This window comes from Amblyomma americanum, chromosome 11 (genome assembly GCF_052857255.1).
Source record: "Amblyomma americanum isolate KBUSLIRL-KWMA chromosome 11, ASM5285725v1, whole genome shotgun sequence".
Taxonomy (NCBI): domain Eukaryota; kingdom Metazoa; phylum Arthropoda; class Arachnida; order Ixodida; family Ixodidae; genus Amblyomma; species Amblyomma americanum.
Window position 1 is genome coordinate 49,124,319 of NC_135507.1, and position 24,026 is coordinate 49,148,344.

The window sequence follows — 24,026 nt, forward strand, 5'->3', positions numbered from 1 at the left end:
GTTGTAGTCCAGTGTGATTCCAGTTGTGCGTAACGGCCACGCTACAGTGAACAGCAAAACAGCGATTGTGTCAAGCAGCATCATTTGCTGATGAATGTCATGTGTTGCTGTCATCTGCAGAGCTTGAATTCTGAGCAGTCTACCAAGCAGAATAGTGAAAGACAGCTTTCCTTACTAACAAGTGAAAACAAGCCCTTGCAGTATTGCTCTGCAGGGTCACGGATAAACTAACGCAGGTAGCTGAGCCAGCTGTGTCACCAGTCATCGTCAGGGCTGGTGACGCAGCTACTGCATCACCTGCATCGGTTGAGAGGTAGGAGCACCAGCTGGATTGTGTCGACTGCAGGACAGTGGCCCCTTGTAATGCTTTCCAACCCTATCCCAAGGTAGCTATGGCCGCCTCCTGCCCCAGAATGCTTCACAGTTTCATTTCCACGATAGATTCGGTCATGACCAGCTACATTTTTCCTTTTTTCGGAATCCACTCAACTGCTTCGACGCACAGCTGTCACCCAGGTCTGTTATGTCCTCTTGATTTGCGCTGGGGTATCATTTGTCCTCCTTCAACTGCCTCTCTTACCTTGTTTGACTGAAGCGACTTTATGGCGCCTTTGCACTCGATACACATATACATACCTTGCTCACAGCTTGATACTCGCGAAACAGGACAAGGCATGCAAGACAAGGCCCTGTACAAGGCATGCAGAGATGAACTTACAGTAAGCCACATTCCTTTTATGCGCAAAACTGAAGAATCTAAGAGAAGGGTATAAACGGGACATTGGTAAGGCTCCTGTTCCGCAGAAAATCTGGCGTCCGTGCCGTTGTGAGTCAAAAATCCCTGAAGAAGCAACCCAAGTGGGTTACCTTGCCCACGTGACCTTGTGACGTCATCACAACCTGCCCACCGTGGCAAGTGGCAGTTAAATTAATGATTGGTCGCGAGAGGTTGCTCGGGAAGGGCGACCTGGGTCGCACCAGCCCCACCAGTGGCAGCACCTATCATCGCAGGGTAGAGGCGCATAACATAAGAGGGACGCGGGTTTGAACTTTTCTTAGTTTTGCTCATAAAGCAAAGGAATTTGGCATGTCTATTTGAAAGTCAACTGAATGTTCAAATACAAAATTTCACTAAAATATGTCGAGTAGTTTCGACATTCAAAATTTTATGTACTTCACTGCTATACCAAACTTCCAAAAAGCCTGGCATGGCAACAAAGCAAGGCAGGAGTCTGCAGTTTTGCCCAAAGGAATAGTTGATGCTGTGACATTCAAATATTTTTACCAGTCTCATGTTTTTGTAAACAGACTGTTATTGCCATGCATGCATAATTCACTTGTTACCGTCATGACAAATTTATGACGAATTTAGAAAGAAAGCCTAATTTTAAAACATAGGAATATCACTGCTTAGAGAATTTATAAAGAACACAATGCAACAAACTGCATTAAAATCCGTGAAGCCATTGTCATGCTAAATTCTCTGCAAGCAGAACAGCCAGGTCAAAAAACACTTCATGTCGATAAAAATCCCCCAGGACTGGTTAATGTTCACTGTCATTTGCTGTAGGGGCCTTGTAAACGTGCGATTTCAATGGGGGGAGAATTGCAGTGAAAGCTGCTTTCCGATGACGCCAATCTTACCGCAAGCCGCAGTGGAAAACCCAAGCTATCGCGCTTGAAAATCGACCTTTTCCGTCGAGATTTCAACCAGTTTTTTGCTACCTAAGGTCACCAAAAAAAAAAAAAGGAATTGAAGTCACTTCTGGCCTGTTTTGGGGAAAAATTTTTTCGGGATGTCATTAAAAAGACCTTATAGATACCAATCTGATGTTTTCTAAAATTACTTTTTTTTTTAGATTCTTGTTTCTTGAAAGCCATGTCTCCCTTTAACCACTGCACCAGGAGTGGTACGAGGGCTCGTAGGGATATATGAATGTGAAGTCGAGAATGACGAATTACTGACGCTATCGCGTTTTATGCTATCCAGGGTTTGAACACCCACATCAAACCCTGCAGCTATTTATAAATGTTCCCTCCAATTTTTAATGCGAAGGCATTTCTTGTCTTCGAGTGGCGTGTACAGGACCTGTCAGCAGAGCATGACCACACGAACTGTCAATCATGCATTATAGGGGTAATTTAATAAATAGCTGATTAAATATGTGATTAGCATGAATGAATATTTAAGTCACCATAATTGGGCAATTATCTCACCTGGTGAATTGATAGTTGAATTAGGCAATTACTTAACAGATTGATAATGTAATTAATTTCATTAATTACTGGAACCATTTCACTTCTGTCACCAATAAAATTAATTAGGTAACTAATTGTTTAACAGAATTAGATCAAGTAGACTGCAGCGGTGGCGGAGTGGTTGAGCATCCGCCTCGCATGCGGGAGGTGCGGGGCTCAATCCCAAGTGCGGCCGGGCACCCACCGGTGATACTATGGGTACAAGCTTTCCCCTGGTCTGGTGCTCGGCTTCTTTAGGGTGAAATGCTTGGGAAATGGGTCTTTGACCTCACCTTGAGAAGTCAAAAATACCTTGTGCCACGGCGCTCTTTGGCCGTAGATGCCTTTGCGCCATAAAAATCTATAATTATCAATTAGCTCAAATAGTGAATTTCTTTGCACACTGAATTAGTTCATGAAATTAAATAATACTTTGGTGTGCTTACGAGACGCACTAGCAACGAGACCTACGTCTTCGGATGTGGCAGAACCGAAGTTAGGGCGAAAACACCACTTGGAAATGGCGAAGGCATAAAGAAACGAACACGCAGCAAGACGCACCTGGTGCCTTTTAATGTCCATTGCATTCCCTTTCTGCCTAGCTTCCTTGTACGAGAAAAGGCAGCTGTCGATATAAGTACTTGGGTGCTTAGAAAAAGGAAATTACTTAAATAATTTGAAACATTTCTGAAATTTTGTCTCTTGGCACAAGAGAGATTTCTACCCTATGTCTGATGCATGATAACCTGAGACTATGCACAATAAAGAGCCCAACAGCATTTTCCCTAAAATCTATTGGTCTACTAATAGAAAATTTTATAATAAAAAATTTGCACCACAAATGTAACGTCAGTTTACAGTTTGCATAGGCACTTTATTTCACACCTACTCGTCACAAAAAAGGAGCATAATATTAAAAAAACATACAAGAAAGGAAAACTTGGGTTATCAAAAAATACTCATTTCTTTTGATTGAGAGGCCGCAAAAATGCTCTTTTAAAACTGCACAAAAAAATCAACACCTTCACCGCGGCTGAGAAAGCAAACGACAATTGTGCAGCACTGCAACACATTCTTTCGTCACAGTTCGGCCGAGGTTAAAGTACAGATGACATTTAGGCTGTAAAACAAAATGAAGTTATAGCAACAGAAACATGCTTCAATGTGCAGCATGGAACACTGAATACGCAAGCCAAAATATGCTCGAGACAATGCGACTTGGGAAATTCCTTTGATTTGCACCAAGCCAACCACGCTTGTTACCGTAGTTAAAACTATTGCACCATATAATTGCATAGTTCCTGCAATGTTTTACCTTTTACTTTCTAGAGAAGCAACAAAAATGCATACACTACACAGTTAAACAAATAGAACCGCCATAAATAAAGCACTTGGAATGGATGTTCAGGTTCATTTTCAGGTTGCTAACCAGTAATGGAAATTGCAGCAGGTGAGCATCTTGCGAAGTAATAATAAATTACATGTGAGAGTGTGAACATTGAAAACCGAGAGAGAAAAACACGTGAGGCACAAAATGTGTGGACCCATGACGGCACACCTTCGTCAGTTGATACTATCAGTGAAAGGCTTGTTAAATTGATTGTGTCAAACTACACATCGTAATGCCAGTTAAGGAGGTTGACCCAGCATACAGAACGAAGTGCTGCTCTGCTTGAAGCCTTGTTCCTTGGGCTCATGTTTGCAGTCAATTTAGCTCAACAATGGTTGAGAGAACTAAAAGCCAGTTTAATCATTTAGCTAAACAGTATTAATAAGCACAGTCACGTATCTGAATCACTGTGGAAATTAGCAATGGCATGGCTGCTCGGATTCGCTGCCCTTCTACTACAAGAGTGTCCCAGGAATGCTACGGCTACAGTGCCCCGTAAGCTGGAAACAGAATCACAGTGGTGCAGTCAAAGCTATGTCATAAAGAGTTACTTATTCAAAATAAACTCTTCTGCAACATACGACTTGCAAAGCAAGGAAAGGTAACTTGGTACATGATTTTGCTTAAAAAAAAAGTACCAAATGACACACGAGGAACTTCAATTACAGGGTACACTGTTTAAGTAGAATATCAAAACTAGTATTGGTCCCATGTCCTCCGAGACTGCCGATTCCTCAAAGCTTGAGCATAGAAATGGAAACAAGGTGACGGCCTCTTCAAATAGTGAGCAGGACAGTAAAGCAGCTTTGTCAGTGAACCGGAGCAGGTGTATACTTGCAAGCACAGCCGTTCAAAATGAAGCAATTCATTGTCACGTCTTTTTTCTTTTCCCCGTCCCAGAAAGGAACACTAATTAGCAAATATGACATCCTCAAGCATTCAAATATCCTTCGGCACTGTCAAACTGGAGAGCTGCTGATATGTCACTCTACAACGGTACATGACAAACACTTTTGCTCGATGATGTTTCCAAGCATGCTGTTGCTACAGGACCAGTACAACAGCAGAAGTGCACAACCCACGCTCGGGACATACTTCAGTACAAAATAGCCAAGCCAAGCTGATGACGACCGTCACACTCGCATTATGACAATAAACATGACAAACGTGCTCGCTGTAGCATCCTCAAATACCCGTAAATTAACATCACTTCTTTGAACAAAAATATTCTGTACCTAACTCATTGGAATGCAAACTGATTGTACAATGGGAAAGAAAAAAAGAATCGTCATGTATAATACAACACCACTATGGGTGCACACAGATGCACATGAAGTTTAAAAACACAACAATAAGCACAAGTGAGAATGGAAACAGAAAATGTTGAGAATACCTTGTTGAAAACAAAGGTGCCTGTCTTGTAGCCGCCAAGATAATCTCACTGCGGCCAGGGTAATGAATGAGATTCTCAAAGCCAGTAGCACGGCCTTATTGTGACCTTGAACTCTTAAGGATGTGACCAACGACACCCGCCTCTCACCAACACAAAGCATAAAACTGGTCCCAAAATGAAGTTGCTAAGAATACAGCTAAATGATCACAGTCAGTCCAGTATCCATGATTACACAGTGTCTTTTGGGCAAACCACTGCCAATAGCCACCGATAATGAGTAGCATGGATGTGACACGACAGAATGCATCAACTAAGATGCCATGGTACAAAAGACAGCTACAATAAATGCTACATATTTCACTCTGTATATTGCAAAAATAAAGCTGCACGAACAGCTTCCTCACCTGTACCTGAGTGAGGTCTGAAACCAGACCGCAGCAAAAGAAATCCTGTGCGTACCACCACGTTTGATTAGACAGCAAGGCAAGACTGGCCGTCGGTAAGGCAGCTTTTTTGCAGCTACAGTCGAAACCCGCGATAGCGAAATCTCGAGAATACGAAATTCTCGCCGCAACGAAATATTTCCGAGATCCCGGCAAATGCCCATAGGGGCCAATGTATTTCGTATCTCTCGGTAACGAAACATTTTTGTACCGCAATCCCACGATAACGAAATTTGCTGCAGCGTCGGTCCGCATACTGTCTCCCATATTATGAATAACAGCGTCAAAAAAGCACTAAAATTGAGCAAACTGCAATAGCGCGCTTGCGTGGCTACAGCGAGAGCATTGGCGCCTGGCAACCTTGCAGCCGGAACAACTTTAAAAACTTTAGCCACCTTGAGCCGGTGCTAGCCACCATACCGGCGCAGCGCGTGTCCTCTGTGATCGGTTCCGCGTGGTTGTTTATCTCGGAGGCTATGTTCAGGGAAGGCAGCCTCGCAGCGACACCATCAGGGGGCGACACTAGATCATCAGCGCTGCACTTTTAGGCCTGTGAGCGGTGCACATGTGTTCGTTGTGTGTGGTGGCGGTGTGTATGAGCAGCAGTCCGCACGTTTGCGTTTGAGATGTCTCCGCCAGCCAAAAAACGTGTGCGAAACTGACGACACCGAGGACCAAGGTCCACAACATGGAGAGACGGTAAACCCGAACCCGAGGAATGTGTTGGACGCCTTTGACACGATCCGGTCGTTCTTAGGCGCACACGACGACGACGTGGCAATGGATCACTTCTTGCAGTGTGAGAATAGAACCATGAAGTTGCTGCAAGGCAAGGCTCGGCAAACTAAGCTGACTGACTTTTGGCAATAAATTTTCTTTTTGCGGGCTGTTTTCTATCTTTTCTGTCTCATTTTCGCGGCAACGAAATTCTCGCGAAAGCGAATTTTTTTGCTGTCCCCGGCGATTTCGTTATTGCGGGTTTCGACTGTATTCCCTCACACAAGTTGGCTTGACTGAAGGCACTTGCAGCAAAAAATTCACTGATGAAATGCATAACACTCGCAACACATGTACACTTTCAGCTTCGGAAGACAGGTGGACAATGCTTATGCTGAATGACGCCACCAAGTCCAATGTTGCATCTTGTTGGCCCAGGATACCACAAACCACTTGGTACCTTGAGATACCATGCAAACAAGCCATTCAGTGTCTCACAGCTTCACGAACGGCAGAGCTGTAAGGGGCCACAATCAGTGACCAACACAACCACACAGGGGTGTAGCCAGGGGTGGGGGGGGCCTATGAAGACACCGCGCCGGAAGTCATTCTGGATTTTGCCATCTACAGTATCTTTTTCAGACTAGAAAAGACATTTTGGCGCAAACATTGCTATCTCGGGTTAGATTTCGTGGCAACTCCCATGCACCTGTAGTCATGTAACGCAAGGGGCCCCATCCTAGCGCGAACTTTCAAGGGCCTATCGATGGCTCGCTGTTGTGACTGAAATTTCGGTGCAATCACTCGCAATACATGACCGGTGACAGCTGCTGCTGCGCAGTACACTGAAACGAAGGATAGCATCATTGAGATTTTTCCCTGGCCGTTGCATACATACAAAAAGCTAAAGGTTCTTGAACGACAAACATTCATTAAAATATTTGTCCTCTACTTGCTAATTTCATGGCCTTTACGTTTTTCATATCAGCAGCATGCACTGGTTTGCTGGTTCCGGACCGATATAGTTCTAGACCTCGTGTGATATTTTCTTTACTTAACAAATACGCAAAAACATGGAATCATTGGTATCAGTTATGTTTGCCACGAGTGAACGATAAGGGGATAGTTGGTATGACTTGATTATGAGACACAAAACTGAGCAGGGGACAAGGCACATAAGAGAAGCAAACAGGACGAGCTCGCCCTGTTTCCTTCTCTTCTGTCTTCACTTGTCTAGACAGTGCGTAGCGTTATCGAATACACAATGGCATTGTCAATGGCAATGCAGTTATTATTCTTGCGTTTGATCCTTCCACAAATTCTATGAGGAGGCCGCGCTGCAACATGGCCCCCCCCCCCCCCCCCCCGAACAAAATCTCTGGCTACGCCACTGCAACCACATGTACACCATGTGTAACAACTAAGAAATTGAGCCTGGAACACAACTGTCACGAAATGTTATCCATGCACTACTGCACTGAAATTGAGATAATTACATCGGAAGAGCCATAATTCTGCAATGGAGAGCATCATTTGGACTGCAGTCAAACAACAGCCCAAAGCTGCCTCAACTCCGTTGAGAGATGATCTATCTTTTTTTTGTGCCAAGCGCACTACGTCAACATGAAACTCCAGCCTCAAGAGAGCTGTTACAAACAAAGGTGTATCGACTGCTTTTTTCACTGACGAACTACCAAAATACTGAGCCAAATAAGAGGTAGTGAGACTAATGTAGAACAGCCACATCAGACAAAGGTGGTTAGTCATCCAGCAAAAGTTTACCAAAAACACCACCAACACGAATGAAGTTTGATCCTCACTTGACTACAGTTGCAAACAGAGCCGTTCGAATGGCCTCTGCCTCTACGCATCGACTTGTATCCCGAGCCGGATCGCAGCCCGGATGCGGCTGGGGCAGTGCATGCCTTGAGGCCACCGAGAGCCATCCGTCACCGATGCCATCTCCCCACTCTTCACACATGTTGTGCAGGGTACTGCATGCACCCACGATGCTGGGCATCAGGTCGACGCCACTGCTGTTGTGGCGCAGCAGGAACGGGAAGCGGGCTTCCAGGTGCCGGAAGGCCACCTCCCCTACAGAAAGGGCCTCACAGAGGGAGCGGTTGAAGCGCAGTTGCCGCTCGTCAGGGTTGAGGTACGGAGTGATGATCCAGCTCCGGAGTGGATAGCCTGTCCCTGCCGCGAGAACCCTGTGTGTGCGTCCCGCCGTGCTGGGGCTCTCCTCGTGGTTGACGAACAGGGTGCCCTCTTCGCCTTTCTTCCAGAGGCTGGAGCTGCGCAGAACTTGAGCCACCTGCGTGCTGCCAGGCCAGCCAATGTTGAGATCCCAGAAGCGGCCGTCAGCGCCGACCACTGCTTGCACGATGATGGAGTTCCAGCCCTCCAGGTTAGTGTACTCGCCAGAGACGTCATCTCCCGGCGGCTGGATTGGAACGTGTGCAAAGCAGAGGGCGCCGGCACATTGAGGAAGGCCAGCCCTCTCGCGAAACTGCTCCGTGATGTCATCAAGGTCCTCGTCGAAAGGCACCTGCAAACAATACAAGGCCACGTTTGGTTTGGCAGTATATTGTGCCTAGGCAGAGTGAGCACAGTCTTGTCTGTAGTTTGCAGCATAAGTTCAGACAGAAGTATGGTGCCTAGCATGCAACTTTATGCATCATGAATCCAGAATCTTAGCCATGGTCATGCTGCTTTATTGCTTATCTTACAAATCAGCTTACTCAATTCTACTTTCTTCAAGTGTGAATCTGCAGTTTTCAATAACACGTGGAGTATTAACTGATGAACTCCACTACTCCATGCAACAGCATAAGAACTCCAGTAGAGTCGGCATCCACTATACTCTCTTCTGTAAGCACATGCAGCCGGAAGCCTCCTTTACCTGCACAAACCGGGGCATCAGGACTTTGACCACCGCCGCGCAGAACTCGCGCACGATGGCGCCGACCAGGTCGCCCGTCACGCCAAAGGCCCTTAGCAGGGCCGGGTCGTCCCAGACCTTGCCGAGCCTCCACAGCGCGATGGCCACCCGCTGCTCGAACGGCGGGTGCAAGACGCCGCCACCTTCGGCCATCGTCATGAAGGGCTTGAGCTCGGTGAGCAGGAAGTGGTAGAGGTCCTTGCCCACCCGGAACGTGTCGAGCCAGACGTCGTCCCCGATGAGTCCAGGAGCGAGGAAGCGGTCGCCTTCTCCTCCCATCTGCGCGGCGTCCTCGGCTTCCATCGCCGAGTCGGCGTCGTCCAAACCGTCGACGGCTGACGACGACGAAGAGACGTGGTTGGCGTTCGTCGCACGGCTCGGGCAGAGGTCGCGGCCCAGCCCGGCCGTGAAGGCAGTCTTGATGATGCTGAGAAGGAAGTGGATCCTCGACTGGCGCCTCTGGGCGCGGCGCAGCTGCATCGAGTTCTGGATCATGTACGCCGATCGCGTCGTCCGCCGGTCCAGAACCATCCGCCGGCGACGCTTTCGCAGGGCATGCAGAAGCAGCATCTGACAGCCGAGGACTGCGCGCAGGTCCTTGGTGTCAGAAATAAGCAGCGGTCGCGGGGTGCTGCTACCACTGCTGGTCGATTCGAGACTCGGCGGCGAACGGGACGCCTGTTCGGCGGTCGACGACATCGCGACTCGCTTCTGATCAGCGATCGCGCGCGCAGGCGGTCTTCAAATACTTGCGCGTAATGTGCGTGCACGGAGACGATCGATTCAAACGACGACGCAACGGAAAACACGCGCTACGCCGGAGACAGCGACGACCACGAACGCACTACTGTCCCCGCGGTCCGAACCATGGCGACGACGGAGTCTCGGCGTCGGCGAGGGAGGAACAAAAAAAAAGAAGAAAAAAATCACAACAAACGAGCAACAGCCGCCGAACCTGCTTCCGCCGCTGTCACGGGCGAAAAAGCAGCCTCCTCGGATGGGACCGTCCCGGGATGAGAAAAAAGTTACTCGGCGCGTCTCTTTACCGCAGTTCGTTCACAGCTGCCGCTTCGTCAATCGCGCAGTCTTCGTCACCTCGCCCCTGGCTGGTGGCCTCGGGTGAAGCGGCGGCAGCAGCACTTGCGAAAGAAGAAAAACTTGTCAGGCCGAACGAAGTTCTCGTGCTTTTGTGTGTACGTTTTCTTTGTTCCGGCGCAAAACCCCCTTCGGGCTAAAACTCCGCTGCCACTCAACAGGTGGCGCAAGGACTGGGGAAACTTCACTGCTTCGCTGCTGGTGGTTGCTGCCACAATGAACCGTTTGATACATGGAGAAAGGAACTTTCCTCCATGGTCTGATAAAAGTAGACGCAAGTCTCCTTGTGACAAATTCAGATTTGCAGGCCTCAGGCGCCTCAGGGATTGGCAACGCGACGCAGTTGCCCACCTGCATGGCATGGCGCTGCGCTCGCTGCTCCGCTTTCATGACGTCACCTTACGGGTTAGCGCCGTTTTCGTCTGCTACACTCCGCTTGTGGTTTTGTGGTTGTAGGTTTTGTTCGCTCGCGTCTCGCGTGATAAAATTGTCTGAATAACAATAATTTCATTACATACTGCACTTCGAACAAACCAAACTTTAATGGGGTCTTCAGTGTCATATCGTCAGGATAGCGGGAAGTATACAAACAGCTGAAGTCAACGAAAGGTTGCTCGAATTTTTTTTTATCATGTTGCGCCTCTTATGCACCCAGCATTTTACGCACTGGAGAAATTTGTGTCAGTGATCAGCCACGCTAGCCATAGCCATTTTACCATCAGAGCCAGCAGTAGCCGAAAACCGGGCTTGACTACAACGACTGCAACACTGATAAGATCCGCTTGAATGGTCAACATGCGCGATTACATTACAAGATTGCATGGCTACCCGCGGACCAGTCCGCATAACTACCGCGATGCAGGCAGGTATTTTCTGACCGAATTATACAATTGGGCTCTATATATGTTTCCAGTCAATTAACGCAAGTTCGCTGATCTTTCATTAAGTTCGCATCTGTCATTACGTCTTTATTGAAGAGAGCCGATACCATATGTTCTTCACATGAAGAAAAAAGAAACGAGATGAACCGAGTAGTCTCCGATCTCCAAGAAAAAATGGGTACCCCAGTTCATTCATCCGACGCGTCAGCCAAAAACAAAAAAGAAAAAACAAAAACAGCTCTATTCCTTCCCCAAGCACGCGCCAGAACCGGAAACGTGTTTGCATACCACACGTGAAAGGCGTGAGCGAGACGCTGGCTCGAATTCTCGGTAAAGAAGGGGTGCTAACAACGCACAAACCGGCTACCACCATCGGACGCTTCCTCCCCCGCCCGAAAGACCGTCACCCAAAAGAAAGGGCCCAAGGGGTTGTATACAAGACTCCCTGCTCACTCTGCCCGGCCTCGTACGTGGGGGAAACGAAGAACTTGGCCGAAAGAATGAGGCAACACAAAGCGGACGTCCCACAAATGAACCGTCAGCGCAGCGCGGTGGCCGAACACTGCGAGGAATGTGACCACCGAATTGACTTTGACGGCGCTAGTATTGTACTGGAAACCGAAGCTAACCAGCGCAGGAGGCTTCTGCTGGAGTCGTGGCACATACAACAGACACGAAGGAATGTTAATCGCTCCCTGGGGACACTTCCTTCGTCTTACATCCATGGTTTGCGGCCATTGACCCGGAGTTATGCAACACGAGGGCTTAAAAAGCCAAGCTGCGTCTCGCCCATAGTGCCGGTCCCGAAACGTCGTGTTTATCAAAAATTAACTTGGTTGGCGTCAGTCATCTTTCTACTAAATTTTGTTTATTTGCAACATCACTTTATTTTCTCAGCACATTTTTTTCTTGCTTAGAAAAGGGGCGGAGTCGGGGACAACTGGAACAAAAAGTAACTAGTAACGTGACACCTCACGTTACCGAAAAATGTTAACGTAAGTAGTTACCCGTTACAGTTCCGAATTGGTAACGAGTAGTTACTAGGTTACCGAAAAAGTAACGCGTTACCACCAACACTGTCTTTAAGTATGGAGGGAAGGGGGGGGGGGGTCAAAGGAAGGAAAGCTGTAACTCGAAAGGCGTGGGGGAGGAAGGGGGGGTTAAGGCTGTTAGTCACGCTGTCGCACTGTGGGAAGGCGGCAGTGACGACTTTTTTTTTTCGTTGAGTTGAAGAGCGAAGTCCCTGGGCATATATACTGGGGGGAGGTTTCCTTTTGTGCGTTTGATGTTGTTCGGGGTGGTTTGGATGTGCCAGGATTCCAGAAGGAGTTTTTTGTGGTAATTTGTTTCAGTTCCGAGGATGCGGGTCTCAAAGCAAGAATTCGGCAACATAAAAACGATGTCCGCACACTTCGCAAGAGAGCGCAATCCTGTAGCCGAACATTCCGAGGACTCCGACCATAGAATCAACTTCGAAGAAACCCGCATCCTCGGAACCGAAATAAATTGGCACAAGAGGCTCCTTCTGGAATCCTGGCATATCCAAACCACCCCGAACAATATCAACCGCACAAAAGGAAACCTGCCCCCAGTAATATGCCCAGGGACTTCGCTCTTCAACGCAACGAAAAAAAGTCGCCATTCACCACCTCCCTGCAGTGCGCCAGCGTGACTAACAGCCTAAACCCCCTTCCATACTTAAAAGCTACTGCCCTCAGTCACCACTGATGAAGGAGCCGAGTCGGCTTCGAAACGTTGGGTTAAAATTAAAAATTTTTGGTTGGAGATGTGCAGTTTATTATATAGTCAGACACTATTAACATTATCTTACGTATGCACATCCACAGAAGACACATCTGCTCCCATGCATATACCGTATACTTATTTATATGAGAGTCTCACATGTGACGCTTGCATATATTGAGGGCAGTTATTAACGCGATAGCGTTAAGAAGCTCGTGTCGCAGAAAAGCCGGTGTCGTCGGCATCGGCGGCGTTGGCCGTGAGCGAAAAATTGCGCATCTCGGTGGACACCTGAACCACGCCGTAAGGGAAATGATTTTCCTTCTTTTAAGGCGCGGTACGGGTGTCCAGCGAGAATTGTGAGACTGGCAAAGATCCCCGGGTGGTCGAAATTATTCCGGAGCCCTCCACTACGGCACCTAATTCTTCCTTTCTTCTTTCACTCCCTCTCTTATTCCTTCCCTTACGGCGCGGTTCAGGTGTCCAACGATATATGAGACAGATACTGCGCCATTTCCTTTCCCCCAAAAAACCAATTATTATCTCCTTTCCTTAAAAACCAATTTTCATTTCATTTTCCTTCCCTTACGGCCTGGCTCGGGTGTCCACCGAGATATGTGAGACGGGCGTCCTTTCCTCGCGTCGCGCCGAACGGGCGATGGCGTTCCGTGTACTCCTCGGCAACGCTGCGACACGCTGTCGCGTCTCACTCTTAAAGACGAAGCTTAAGCGTCCTCCAAATTTTTTCATATAATTTCGACCGCAGTGATTGATCAAACGATGAATACGATTCATCATAGGTTAGCTGCTGAAAGCTCTTATTTTAAGAACCGTATTATAGTTCTGCCTTGTTTGTTAAATATGCAAATGCTTAGTACGTGGATCGTGGTTCACCCTGAGCTATGGCCACTTACAGTTTAGGGGTCCCACTTTGCAAATTCACTTGCTTACGATCGAACGGCACCAATTGAAAGCAAGTGGGACCACTTCAAAAAAAAAAAAAATCCACTAACTAAAACAGCACCACTTTAAAGCAAATGGTGCTGTTTTAGTGTTTTTTTTTTTTTGAAGTGGTTGAAAGCAAGTGGGACCATTTGCGAAACCATGCACCTGCTTTAAAGTGGCACTACATGAAAGCAAGTGGGACCATTTGGAATCCCACCTCATATTTTCACCTGGGAAAGAATTAAGAGGTTTTAGGCGCAGGTTGGGGTGGTGTTCCCAGACGCCAGGTTGTAGTCATTCGGCAATGTCATTCGGCGACCTCTTCGGCCCACTCGTGACTCGGAGTTGAACCTCCGGGTCCGAGCTGAGTAGCGCGGCCTCCCACTGCGATTGGGTAGAGAGCTGCGGACTATTCGATGGTTTGTCTTGATTACATGCCAGTACAGGATATATGCGTGGTGTGTCATGCCTTTTGGTACCCGCAGGGAGAATTCTAACGGGGCTGAACTGCTCTGGGAACCATTTGACGTACATGGTCACTCGCTTCTTGGCCGACCTGAGCTCGGGGTACCCGGTCAACTACGAATCCTCGGGCAAATTGGTGCGCCACATCGATCGTTTCCACGATGGTCCGATCGAACGGGCGGGAATCCAGATCAATGTGATCTGGCGGGTACTGGAGATTTTTTATGATTTTGATGGCTGCGGAGTGGGCCCTTCCTTTGGGAAAATTTCGAATTGCGGTTTTAGTCGTACCTGCAGCGGTGGCTCAGTGGTTAGGGCGCTCGGCTACTGATCCGGAGTTCCCGGGTTCGAACCCGACCGCGGCGGCTGCATTTTTATGGAGGAAACACGCTAAGGCGCCCGTGTGCTGTGCGATGTCAGTGCACGTTAAAGATCCCCAGGTGGTCGAAATTATTCCGGAGCCCTCCACTACGGCACCTCTTTCTTCCTTTCTTCTTTCACTCCTTCCTTTATCCCTTCCCTTAGGGCGCGGTTCAGGTGTCCAACGATATATGAGACAGATACTGCGCCATTTCCTTTCCCCAAAAGCCAATTATTATTATTATTATTATTATTTAGAGTCGCTGATGATGTATTTGGCAGTGGTGGAGGTAATGGCTAAAGCTGTGGCAGATTCTTCGGACTCCTCCGTCCCGATCGTCGCCGATGCAAGGGAATGAATGAATGAATGAATGAATGAATGAATGAATGAATGAATGAATGAACTTTATTCCCGTCATCATGGGACCTCACGGTCTGGAGGGGGTGCCTCCCAGCCGGCTCTCAGCACCTGAGACCGCGGAGAGAGCCTTGTAGTAAGCTGTCTTAATTTGGGAGCGTCAGGATTCTACAGGGGCTAAATAACAAAGCATCCCAGACCTTGCCATCTGGGCAGAGTTGATCCGGAGCCACGACCCGGATCAGCAAAGACTCATCATCCGTCTGGTGCAAGGGGACGAGTCATAATAAATGCTGCTATTTCGAAATTCGCGCTTTCTTCGCTTGCCTACGTGATAGGATAGCCATAAAAATCAACAACACTTCAAGATACATAAAAAAAAACGACAATCGTTACGCTCGCGCAAAGCATTTCCAGATTATTTTCAGGCTTAAAGACCATAAAGCGACGCTGGGCATGGCGCAAAGTTGTTAATCATGTTGTTAATGGAATATACGTGCGCCGCTGTAGTCGCTGTTTTGAAAGTAATGGCGGCACCCGTGAGCCAGATTGGGGTGTCGTAGTAGTGGTCGTAGTAGAATCCCAACGTAGTATGGATGTAGTAACGTTGTTTTGAGCGCGGTTTGTTTACGAGCTGCTAAGGCGAGCGTAGCGTTGCAGTTCGCCGACGTACTCAAAGATGAGTAGAAAAAGGCTTCTTCGCTTTTAATTTGTTTTTCGTCGAGGAAGCTCGGCCGGAGAATCGCAACTATCTCGAGTTATTTTCGTTGCTTTTATTGTGCGGGACAAACTAGTGCGGCTCCGAATCATGGGCGTGAAGGACCTGTGGGAAGTCTTGTCTCCCGTGGCACGGAAGGTTCACCTCGATGAACTCCGAGGCAAGAGGCTGGCCGTCGATCTCAGCGGTTGGATCGTTGAGAGCGAGCAAACGCGCGCCAGACAGGTTATACGCAACCCGGCGATCAGGTATTTGTTCCTGTTCCCGTATTTGTTCTTCATCGTGGCAGTTTTTTGTTCGATCTCGTGTTTTCAAGCTGTCAACTTTTATCACTTGATTTTTGCCGTGTTTGTCGGTGTGGTTGTTCACTCTTTTCCTCACCACATCCACCGATGCACGTTCCGCTAATCGTCATCAACACCATTGCTTGTTTTTTTGTTGTTTTGTTCTCAATTTTTCTGTCTTGGCCTCGCGGTACCCTGTTATTATGCGCCGTTACAAAGGGCTCAGGCGTAATCACCATCACCAACGCTTGATGCGGTTTACCCTGGGTTAACACCGTGGTCTGCCAGTTACAAAGGACAGCTATCACCATCATCATCGTCAGCTGCGTTCCATTCGACGTTCGGAGCAGTTAGCTCTTGCCGCTCTTGCTGTTTGCCATGGCCGTAAACTTTTGCAACGCAAATGTCGGCACGTTGATTGAATGCGACCAAATCTGCGTCGACGGCTATGATGTCGGCAACCTCGTCAGCCCGGACAAGCGTCGGTGTGGATTCATGGTCGAGCCGTACGTAAAGCCTCCCGTCAACATTCTACTCACTCTGCCTTGCCCCAGCGAGCTGAGTTGCGTAGTGGTCGGTCTGGTGCGCGGTGCGGTTAGACTGACCGGCTTCGAAATTTGGGTGTCGCACACCCCCGGCACGGCGTCTTCCTCTCAAAACAACGACGACTTCTTGCTAGTCGCCAAAAAGTCCAGCGCCAGCGGGGATGTCATGCGTTTCCGCAACAGGTGCTACGTCCCGAGAGGCCCGTTCGCCAGTCTCGAAGAGGGCCGGTTCTCCAGTGGAAACGACACTCTCAAGTACATTTACTGCAAACACGTCTACAGACTTAAGCTGAAGCTTGTGCGGGCCGTCGGTAGTATCGCGCTCGGTATGGGTTTCTTGGAAGTCTGGGGCCAACCCATGCTTTCCTCTTGCAGCTTAGCTTTTCAGAACGAACTAATTCGCAAATCGCTCGCCAGCGCGTCGCACGGTCCGAACTCGAACCGAGAAGATAACGTGCAGCCAGAGTCTACGGCTCGCGAGCGCACTTCAGCCATTGACCAGCGCCATCTTCATCAAGCGCCATCTACTAGCACCTCTGTTCCAGAAAAGATGAAGACTGGACAAGTGGGAAGTGGCCAGGAGGAAGCGGATGTTTCAGCTGAACTTCAGATTCCTGCAGACTTTCAGGATGCTCTGACGTATGAACTGATGACACAGCCTGTTCTGCTGCCAAGTGGTCAGGTTGTGGACCAGTCGGCATTGGACAAGCATGTCGACAGAGAGCAAAAGTGGGGTAGGCCCGTGACGGACCCATTCACGGGGGTAACACTGACGGGTGTTAACTGCCCAAAAAGCCTTCCCGAACTAAAGAGTCGCATTGACCACTTCGTTCTCCACAACTTGGATAAACTTGGAAACATTCCGAGGACACTGGGAAGGAACGCAATTTCGTCAGCAAGTAGTTGTCAGCCCTCTGGCCTTGTGTTGCCATCAGTGCATTCAGAGACTTCGTTGTTTCAGGCTTCGAACAATAACCAAGAGCCTGCTTCGTCAAAACATTCAGCTCGCTTGTCAGATGACCGCCAGAAGATGGACCAACTCCAGACATTGAACTCTCAAGGGTCAAGTGTGCACATTCCGAGTTTACCCGGGCCCATGAACAAGCTTGGGAGAGCCACTTCTTTGGCAAATGTAGTCACAACATATTCCAAACCCAAGGTTAGCAGTGGTGATATGCCAAGAACAGCCACACCTACAGGATGTTTATCAAGGGCTGCGCCTGTATCAACAGCTTCCGCCTCAGTGTCTGCTGATCAACTTGGCTTGCTTACCTCAAACGTGCCTTTGGTGAGTGTCAATTGGCGGCCAGAAACTGCCGAGAAGCGCAAGGTAGAGTCGGCGCTCGACACTCCCGAAACCAAGCGCTCACGACAGGATCTCAACAAAACCCACGAGGAGCGTCTCGCTGACAGCCTGTCTAGCTCTCTGGCTGAAATCCTGCAGAAAATAAGGGGAAATTCTCAAGGAGCACCGGGCGTTCGGAAAGCCGACGACAGTACTCTGTGCTGGCTGTGCAAGACGTCGGAGTCAACGCATCGGGCACCCTGCGGCCACCACTTTTGTCGCAGCTGCCTCATGATGAGGACCAACGATGGAGAGTGCACTTGTGGCCAGACATTTCAGTCATCGGAAGTTGTTCGGGTGCATTCATGATGTGAAGGATTGTGTCCTTTGTTACCTTTTGCTGCGAATTCGTGCATTCTTCGTATTGCTAACATATATTTGTTACTTCTCTCTGTTGGTGGCTACAAGTTGGAGGGTAGTCACTAGCCCTGTGTTGCATATATTTTTCAGGTTGAGTGACTGGTGCCATTGCCTTTTTTTTCGCTTTTTTGCTTTTTTTCTCCCCTCTTAGTGTGATTTGTTGCTCAGGTTACAGCTTGGGTGCCGATTTTTAGATAGTAATTTTCAAGGGCACAGAAGAGAGCCTAAAATAATGAATTCAGTGATGAAATGTTACTAGTTAAAGTCGAAATATTTTGATTAGATTCAGAAGGAGGTTCACTCGAAGCCTAGAAGGCAGTGAGAAGGGGTAATAGCAGCCAAGCCTGCTTCAAGCAGGTTTGTGGCCGCTGTTAGTTTCACTAATGGGCTACATAATTGGAGACCATTTGCAGTGCTTGCAGTTAGGTCATCATGAAACATTTCACTTGTTTACTTCAATAGTGTTGTGAGGTGGCAACTAGTCTGGGCTATGTTCAAAGCATGAAGGGATATACTTAAAGATGTCTACTTCGTGGTGAACTGTGATACATGTTCCTCTTGAGCATAAATGTACGTACATAATATTAAGGTGATGCATGTGGTCTTGCTTTAATTTGTAGTTTTTGTGCTTAATGACAGACTGAAAAGGCAAAAAAGGCTTAATAGCCATCCTATCATTACATGTATGTGTGTAGGCAATTCTGAATTTTTGTGTTCTGCTGGGAGTGGATGTGACGCACTTCTGATTGAATTTACTGCCATTTCTGTTGTACGTTTTGCTGTGTGCCAGATGGCATGCCTCTGTGATATGGTGACTGTATCACTGCTGCAATGTGTGACATGCACTTTGTGATAGTGATCGGTGCGATATTAATGCTTGTCATGGTGTCACTGTCACCGTCGCGTCTCCGGTTCTACCTCACTCTTTGGCACTTTGCTGAGTTTTTTCCTTTTGGGCCATGTCTGATGGCTTTTTTTTTTTTTTTCATTTTCAGTTTCTCATAAACACAGACCTTTTGCTGATATGATTGCAGTGTACAATAAACATTACTGTTTGTCTTTAGCCTTTCTCTCATTGTTTTGGCAGAGTAATTGTGGGATTTTGACTCAAAAGATCAAGTGAACAGCTGCAACTGAATGTGACATTCACTTGCATGCTGGGCTGTGCTTTTACCAGATGCAGCAAGGCACTTTACCTTGTGCAGTTAAAATTCTGCACAGTTCTTTATTCTTATGGTGCTGAACTTCACAGACGTTTTGGCTTGCAGGCTTACTTGACAAGTAAGCGTTCACATCCAGCTTGGCATGAAACAGAAAATCTGTTTTTGTTTGCAAAAAGTTTAAAACTGCTGGGCTCCTAGTCGAATGTGAACTAGTGGTTGCATTCATTTAACAGACGTACAGATCCATGCCTCACTAGAAGAATACGCTGAGAAATTTTGCATGGGCTTGTCACCTAAAGACTTCCCCGTAAAGACTGGTTCATCATGAGCACCATCGTCATCCACATTACGCCCACTCTTGGGCAGAGGCCTCTCTGTCATTGATCTCCAGTAACCCCTGTCCTGCACTGGCTACAGCCACCCTATCCCTGCAAATTTCCTTATCTCACCCACCCACCTGATCCTCTGCCATCCCCTGCTGCATCTGCCTTCTCTTTGAATTCACTCTGTTGCCCATAGAGACCATCAGTTATGTTTCCTTCACATTACACGCCCTCATTCCTTCTTGACTTCAACTCATTTACTAGCGTTTTTTCTTTCGCCCACTTAACGTTACACTTATCGTCTTCCTTTCCATAATTTGCTGCGCTGTCCAATTTAAGCTAAAGCCTTTTTGTTAGCCTCCAATTTCTGAACTGGCAAAATACAGCTGTGTAACACGTGCCTCCTAACGGGTACTGGTAAACTGCTATTCATCACTTGAGAGTACCTGCCGAATGCACTCCACCCGTCTTATTCTCTTAGTTATTGCCTTCTCGCAGTCCAGGTCAACGGTTACTACCTGCGTCGAGTAGATGTATTCCTTTACCACTTCCAGTGCATCGCTGCCTACCATAAACTGCTGTTCTGTTGTGAGACTGCTGAAACACTGCTTTAGATTTCTTCGGACTAGTTTTTAGACCCATTTTTCTGCTTTGCCTCTCTAGGTCCTCAATCATGCCTTGTACGTTGTAGTCTAGGTCGTCAGCAAATTGGAGATTGTTGAGGTCAAAGCTTAGGCGAAAACATATTTCTATTTCTACAGTATGTATATTTTTTCCAGACAGTTCCGTTTTGTTATAGTGAATATGCATAGAGTTTCAGCAGAGTTCTGGATTTCAGTACTAAGAGTTTGATCAGTCCGTAAAGAAATGTGCGGTTATTTTGAATAATATCCTTTATTAATTGCAGTCATAATACCAGGAGTAACATCTGCCAACATAGTTCTTCTTCAAAGAAAGGAGACCACTTATCATTCTAGATTTCACTTCATTTCGGTATATGTATTTTTTTTTTTTTTCAGAATGCATCACAGCTCGCTGTTGGTTTCAGCGTAGATTTGCTTAACGCAAAGAACAGTATGAAGTCAAACCACAACTCCTGGCACCTGATTTACATGTTTCTATATTAAGCCACCTCCCATAGAATAGCAGTGGGTCATCTTAACTTGACACTGTGCCAGGAATGGTAGGAAGACTCCCAGGGATATATGAATGGAGATAATGACCAATTTAGCGTACATGGACTGTAACCCATTATCGCTACCTGAACAACTGCCGTCCAGAAACACTGGATCTGAGCACCAGAACCGAAGGGAAAACCGAACTGCTAGCGCACCTAATTCGTGTTTCGCCTAAGTACTCAAATGTGCCATCAATTTTTTTTTGTGGCCCCTACACTTAGTGTAAGACTGATTGTAAAGTAAGGCTAGGTTTATTGGTGTGTAACCATGTGAGGCCACTATATGTGAAACACTGGGATAAATGAGAGGTTTGTGTTTTACTACGCTAGCAGTATGAGCAATGTTCCCCCAAGATGGCAGTTCGTGAAGCCTCTGCAAGTGAAACCTCTGCTCTCCAGAGCCACTACCCAGCACCCACATCTCCCAACCCTTTAAGGCCGATTCACACGACGGACTGTTCGCCCACGGCCCCCGCATCACGTGTTCATGCATCACCACAAATCGAGAGGTGTGCTGTCGGCCCGCGGACTGGACAACCAAGGAAGTTCAAGTGCCTCTCCCCTCGCGGGAATTAGCGGCGGCCCACGAAGATGCGCGCGCCAGCTCTGGCAACCACTGCTCTTGCCAGTATTTCGTCTGCCGCATTTCACTGAGTGGCGTTGAGCTGGCGCGCTGTTTCGACAAGCTGCACTCCGTTCGCTATCATGACGAAGTGATCGACTCGGCTAGGAAGACGGCCCAGGCCATTGAGGAATTGGACAAAGGGCCGCACCTGCACCATTCAATCGCAGTCATGGGTTGGGAAGAAAAACCAGTTTGACCAGCATTGCCAAACGCTTTAAAATAGTCTGGCAACAGTGGTACACCCAGCGCGTCGTCTGCTCTTTTGGTCCGTCGCATCGGCTTGATGTCTTCGGATCGCAGGCCAGTTTTTAGTGGCGCATGCGTGAACACGTGATGCGTGGGCCGCGGGCGAACGGACCGTCCTGTGAATCGGCCATTAGTTGGGAACGCATATCTGTGGGGCATCCACCAGCCCAACTCCCCACTCCACCTCCACCTTACAGGAGTGCCACCCACAACCCACCCTCCTGAAGCCCGTGCAGCTGCAAAAACAATAAAGAGACAAAGAAACCAAATTTAAAGCGCATTGAGAAAGCAATCATTATAAAAGGAAAATGTACAACCACGACTACTAACGCAGTTTTGTTGCATCACATTGTGTGATTGCCCACAAGTTTTTCTTGAAGCTAAGACTTAGCAAATTAGAAATGTTCTAGCTTATTTAAAATGTTTGCATCTCTTGAAAGCTACACCTCAGGGGGAGTAAATGGGAAGAGGCAAAATGGTGTTCTTAGAAGAATGATGCGCAAAGGCAGCATTATATTTCGCCGACATGTTATGTTGTGAATACTCGCATGTCACTGGTAAGCATGTCACATTTCATTTGTTTAGTCCCCAGTGTTTTCACTAGTTCACTAGTTCATGTTTTAGTGGCCAGGAATAAGCCAGATCACTGCCCATGATACAGCTTTTGTGTGTGCCTTCAATATAAACATTTCTACAGGAATACAGTCTCTTCAAAGCTGTCATTATTGTAATTTAGATGTTCATTCAGGAAGTGCAAAACCAATGCAGTGAAAGCGGTGCTTGTGACCAGTTACTGTGTAAAAACCAAATACTCATTAATAATCACCGAGAACCATCGCTTTGTCTCAGCAGGAAAAAAAAAAGATGTGAGGGTACTTTAAATGATGCTGCAGTTGCAGTAGAAAGGATGACTAATTTCGTTTCTTAGCAATCTTGGGAAATTATGAAAAATTCAAATAATGTTTGTGTAGTGTGTATTCTGTGATAGCAGCAAATGGCAATGTATATTGCAACACTGTTGCTCTGTGCACTGTGGTAAGTTGGGCTCTTTGATATGAATTCACATTGTAAAAGTGCAAAAAAGAAATTCAGAGTGCATGTTCTTGATTTTCTTGCTTCATGTCTATATGATTTTTTGCTCTATTTCAAGACAGCACCATACTACAGAATATAAGTGTCCCCTATTTGCTTACTCTGTAAACAGAACCAGGTCTGCTCCATCTTTCTCTAAATGGGCGGTTTTAGTTGAGGGGGAGGGGGGCGTCCCTGCAAACAAGAAATTTCGCGTAGTAAAACTATGCCGAACCCCATTTTTTCGGCTAAAAAAAAACTTGATGAAATACATGGTTCCAATGGAACTGCCCTCTGCATGTGTGACCCATAAATCTACCCCTGGCTCTAAAAAGCATAGATTAGAGAACTTTTCCTTAAGAAGACAAGTTGAAACTTTTTGAAGGCAGACATGATGGCTGCCTGTCACGCCCTCCCTCAGGGCAACCTCTGGCCTTGCCTGTTTCCTTCATTCATCTAGTGGGGTGTTCAGCGTACACTCCAATGGCACGCTTTTTCTTTTCCGCACCCTGTCAAGAAACCTGTTCTTCCGGTGCAACAAGCTGCTGGGCTACGGGATCAAACTGGTCTTCGTGCTCGAGGGTGCGGCACCGGAAGTGAAGGAGGACACGCTGTCACAGAGGAGCCAGGCGCGCTTTGGCGAAGGACCAAAGCCTGGTGGTGGTCTGCTCGCGAGGCGTCGTCCGGGGCTGCAGGCCATCCAAAGCCAGGTGGGCCTAGTTGAGAGATAGGGAAACGCAATTTCATTCGTGGCAACCTCTCCAGCACTTTCGACGCAGCAGTCTCAAAGGGACACTGAGGTCAGCTCTATCCAGTTGTGGCCGCCGTGGTGGCTCAGTGGTTATGGTGCTCGGCTGCTGACCCAAAAGATCTGGGCGCTACCTCGGCTGCAGTGGTCGCATTTCGATGGAGGTGAAATGCTAGAGGCCCGTGTACTGCGCGATGTCGGCACACATTTAAGAGCCGTAGGTGGTCGAAATTATCTGGAGCCCTCCACTGCGGCGTCCCTCGTAGCCAAGTCGCTTCAGGACATTAAACCCCATAAACCATAAATCTGCATTAGGCAACTGTTAGGCATCTCATAGTTAGACAAGAAAGAAAAAAAGAATGGGAAGGAAGTCTGTAATTATTAAGGGTACAAATGGAAATAGACCACAAGAAATAGACATGCATAAGGAAAGTGTAGGACGTAGCATACTC

General features: G+C 47.5%; 3 protein-coding genes across 3 annotated transcripts in view; 2 read left to right on the forward strand and 1 right to left on the reverse strand.

Moving 5' to 3' along the window:
• Positions 1 to 3,087: 3,087 nt before the first annotated feature.
• Positions 3,088 to 10,328, reverse strand: LOC144111307 (uncharacterized). The gene is made up of 3 exons (XM_077644565.1): positions 9,084 to 10,328; positions 6,451 to 8,729; positions 3,088 to 5,540 (listed from the first exon to the last, which is right to left on the reverse strand). Exons 1-2 carry the CDS (start codon positions 9,819 to 9,821, stop codon positions 7,998 to 8,000), a joined length of 1,470 nt encoding a protein of 489 aa, XP_077500691.1. The 5' UTR covers positions 9,822 to 10,328; the 3' UTR covers positions 3,088 to 5,540; positions 6,451 to 7,997.
• Positions 10,329 to 15,477: 5,149 nt separating this feature from the next.
• The window catches only part of Gen (XPG-like endonuclease), a 44,733-nt gene continuing 36,184 nt past the window's right edge, over positions 15,478 to 24,026 (forward strand). The window contains exons 1-2 of the mRNA XM_077642194.1: positions 15,478 to 15,935; positions 23,344 to 23,536. Of these exons, the coding sequence (XP_077498320.1) occupies positions 15,778 to 15,935; positions 23,344 to 23,536 (351 nt within the window). The 5' untranslated portion in view covers positions 15,478 to 15,777. The remainder of the gene's footprint in view (positions 15,936 to 23,343; positions 23,537 to 24,026) is intronic.
• On the forward strand, positions 16,134 to 19,277 carry LOC144109409 (RING finger protein 37). Its single transcript, XM_077642195.1, has one exon. It carries the CDS (start codon positions 16,350 to 16,352, stop codon positions 18,168 to 18,170), a length of 1,821 nt encoding a protein of 606 aa, XP_077498321.1. The 5' UTR covers positions 16,134 to 16,349; the 3' UTR covers positions 18,171 to 19,277.

What these genes read in the sequence shown, in the direction of transcription:
- LOC144111307 (XM_077644565.1), bottom strand. Translation starts at nt 9,821, where the DNA reads ATGTCGTCGACCGCCGAACAGGCGTCCCGTTCGCCGCCGAGTCTCGAA. An exon ending in TGATGCCCCGGTTTGTGCAG is followed by an intron (nt 8,730 to 9,083) that starts GTAAAGGAGGCT and finishes TATTGTTTGCAG; the next exon opens with GTGCCTTTCGACGAGGACCT.
- LOC144109409 (XM_077642195.1), top strand. Translation starts at nt 16,350, where the DNA reads ATGGCCGTAAACTTTTGCAACGCAAATGTCGGCACGTTGATTGAATGC.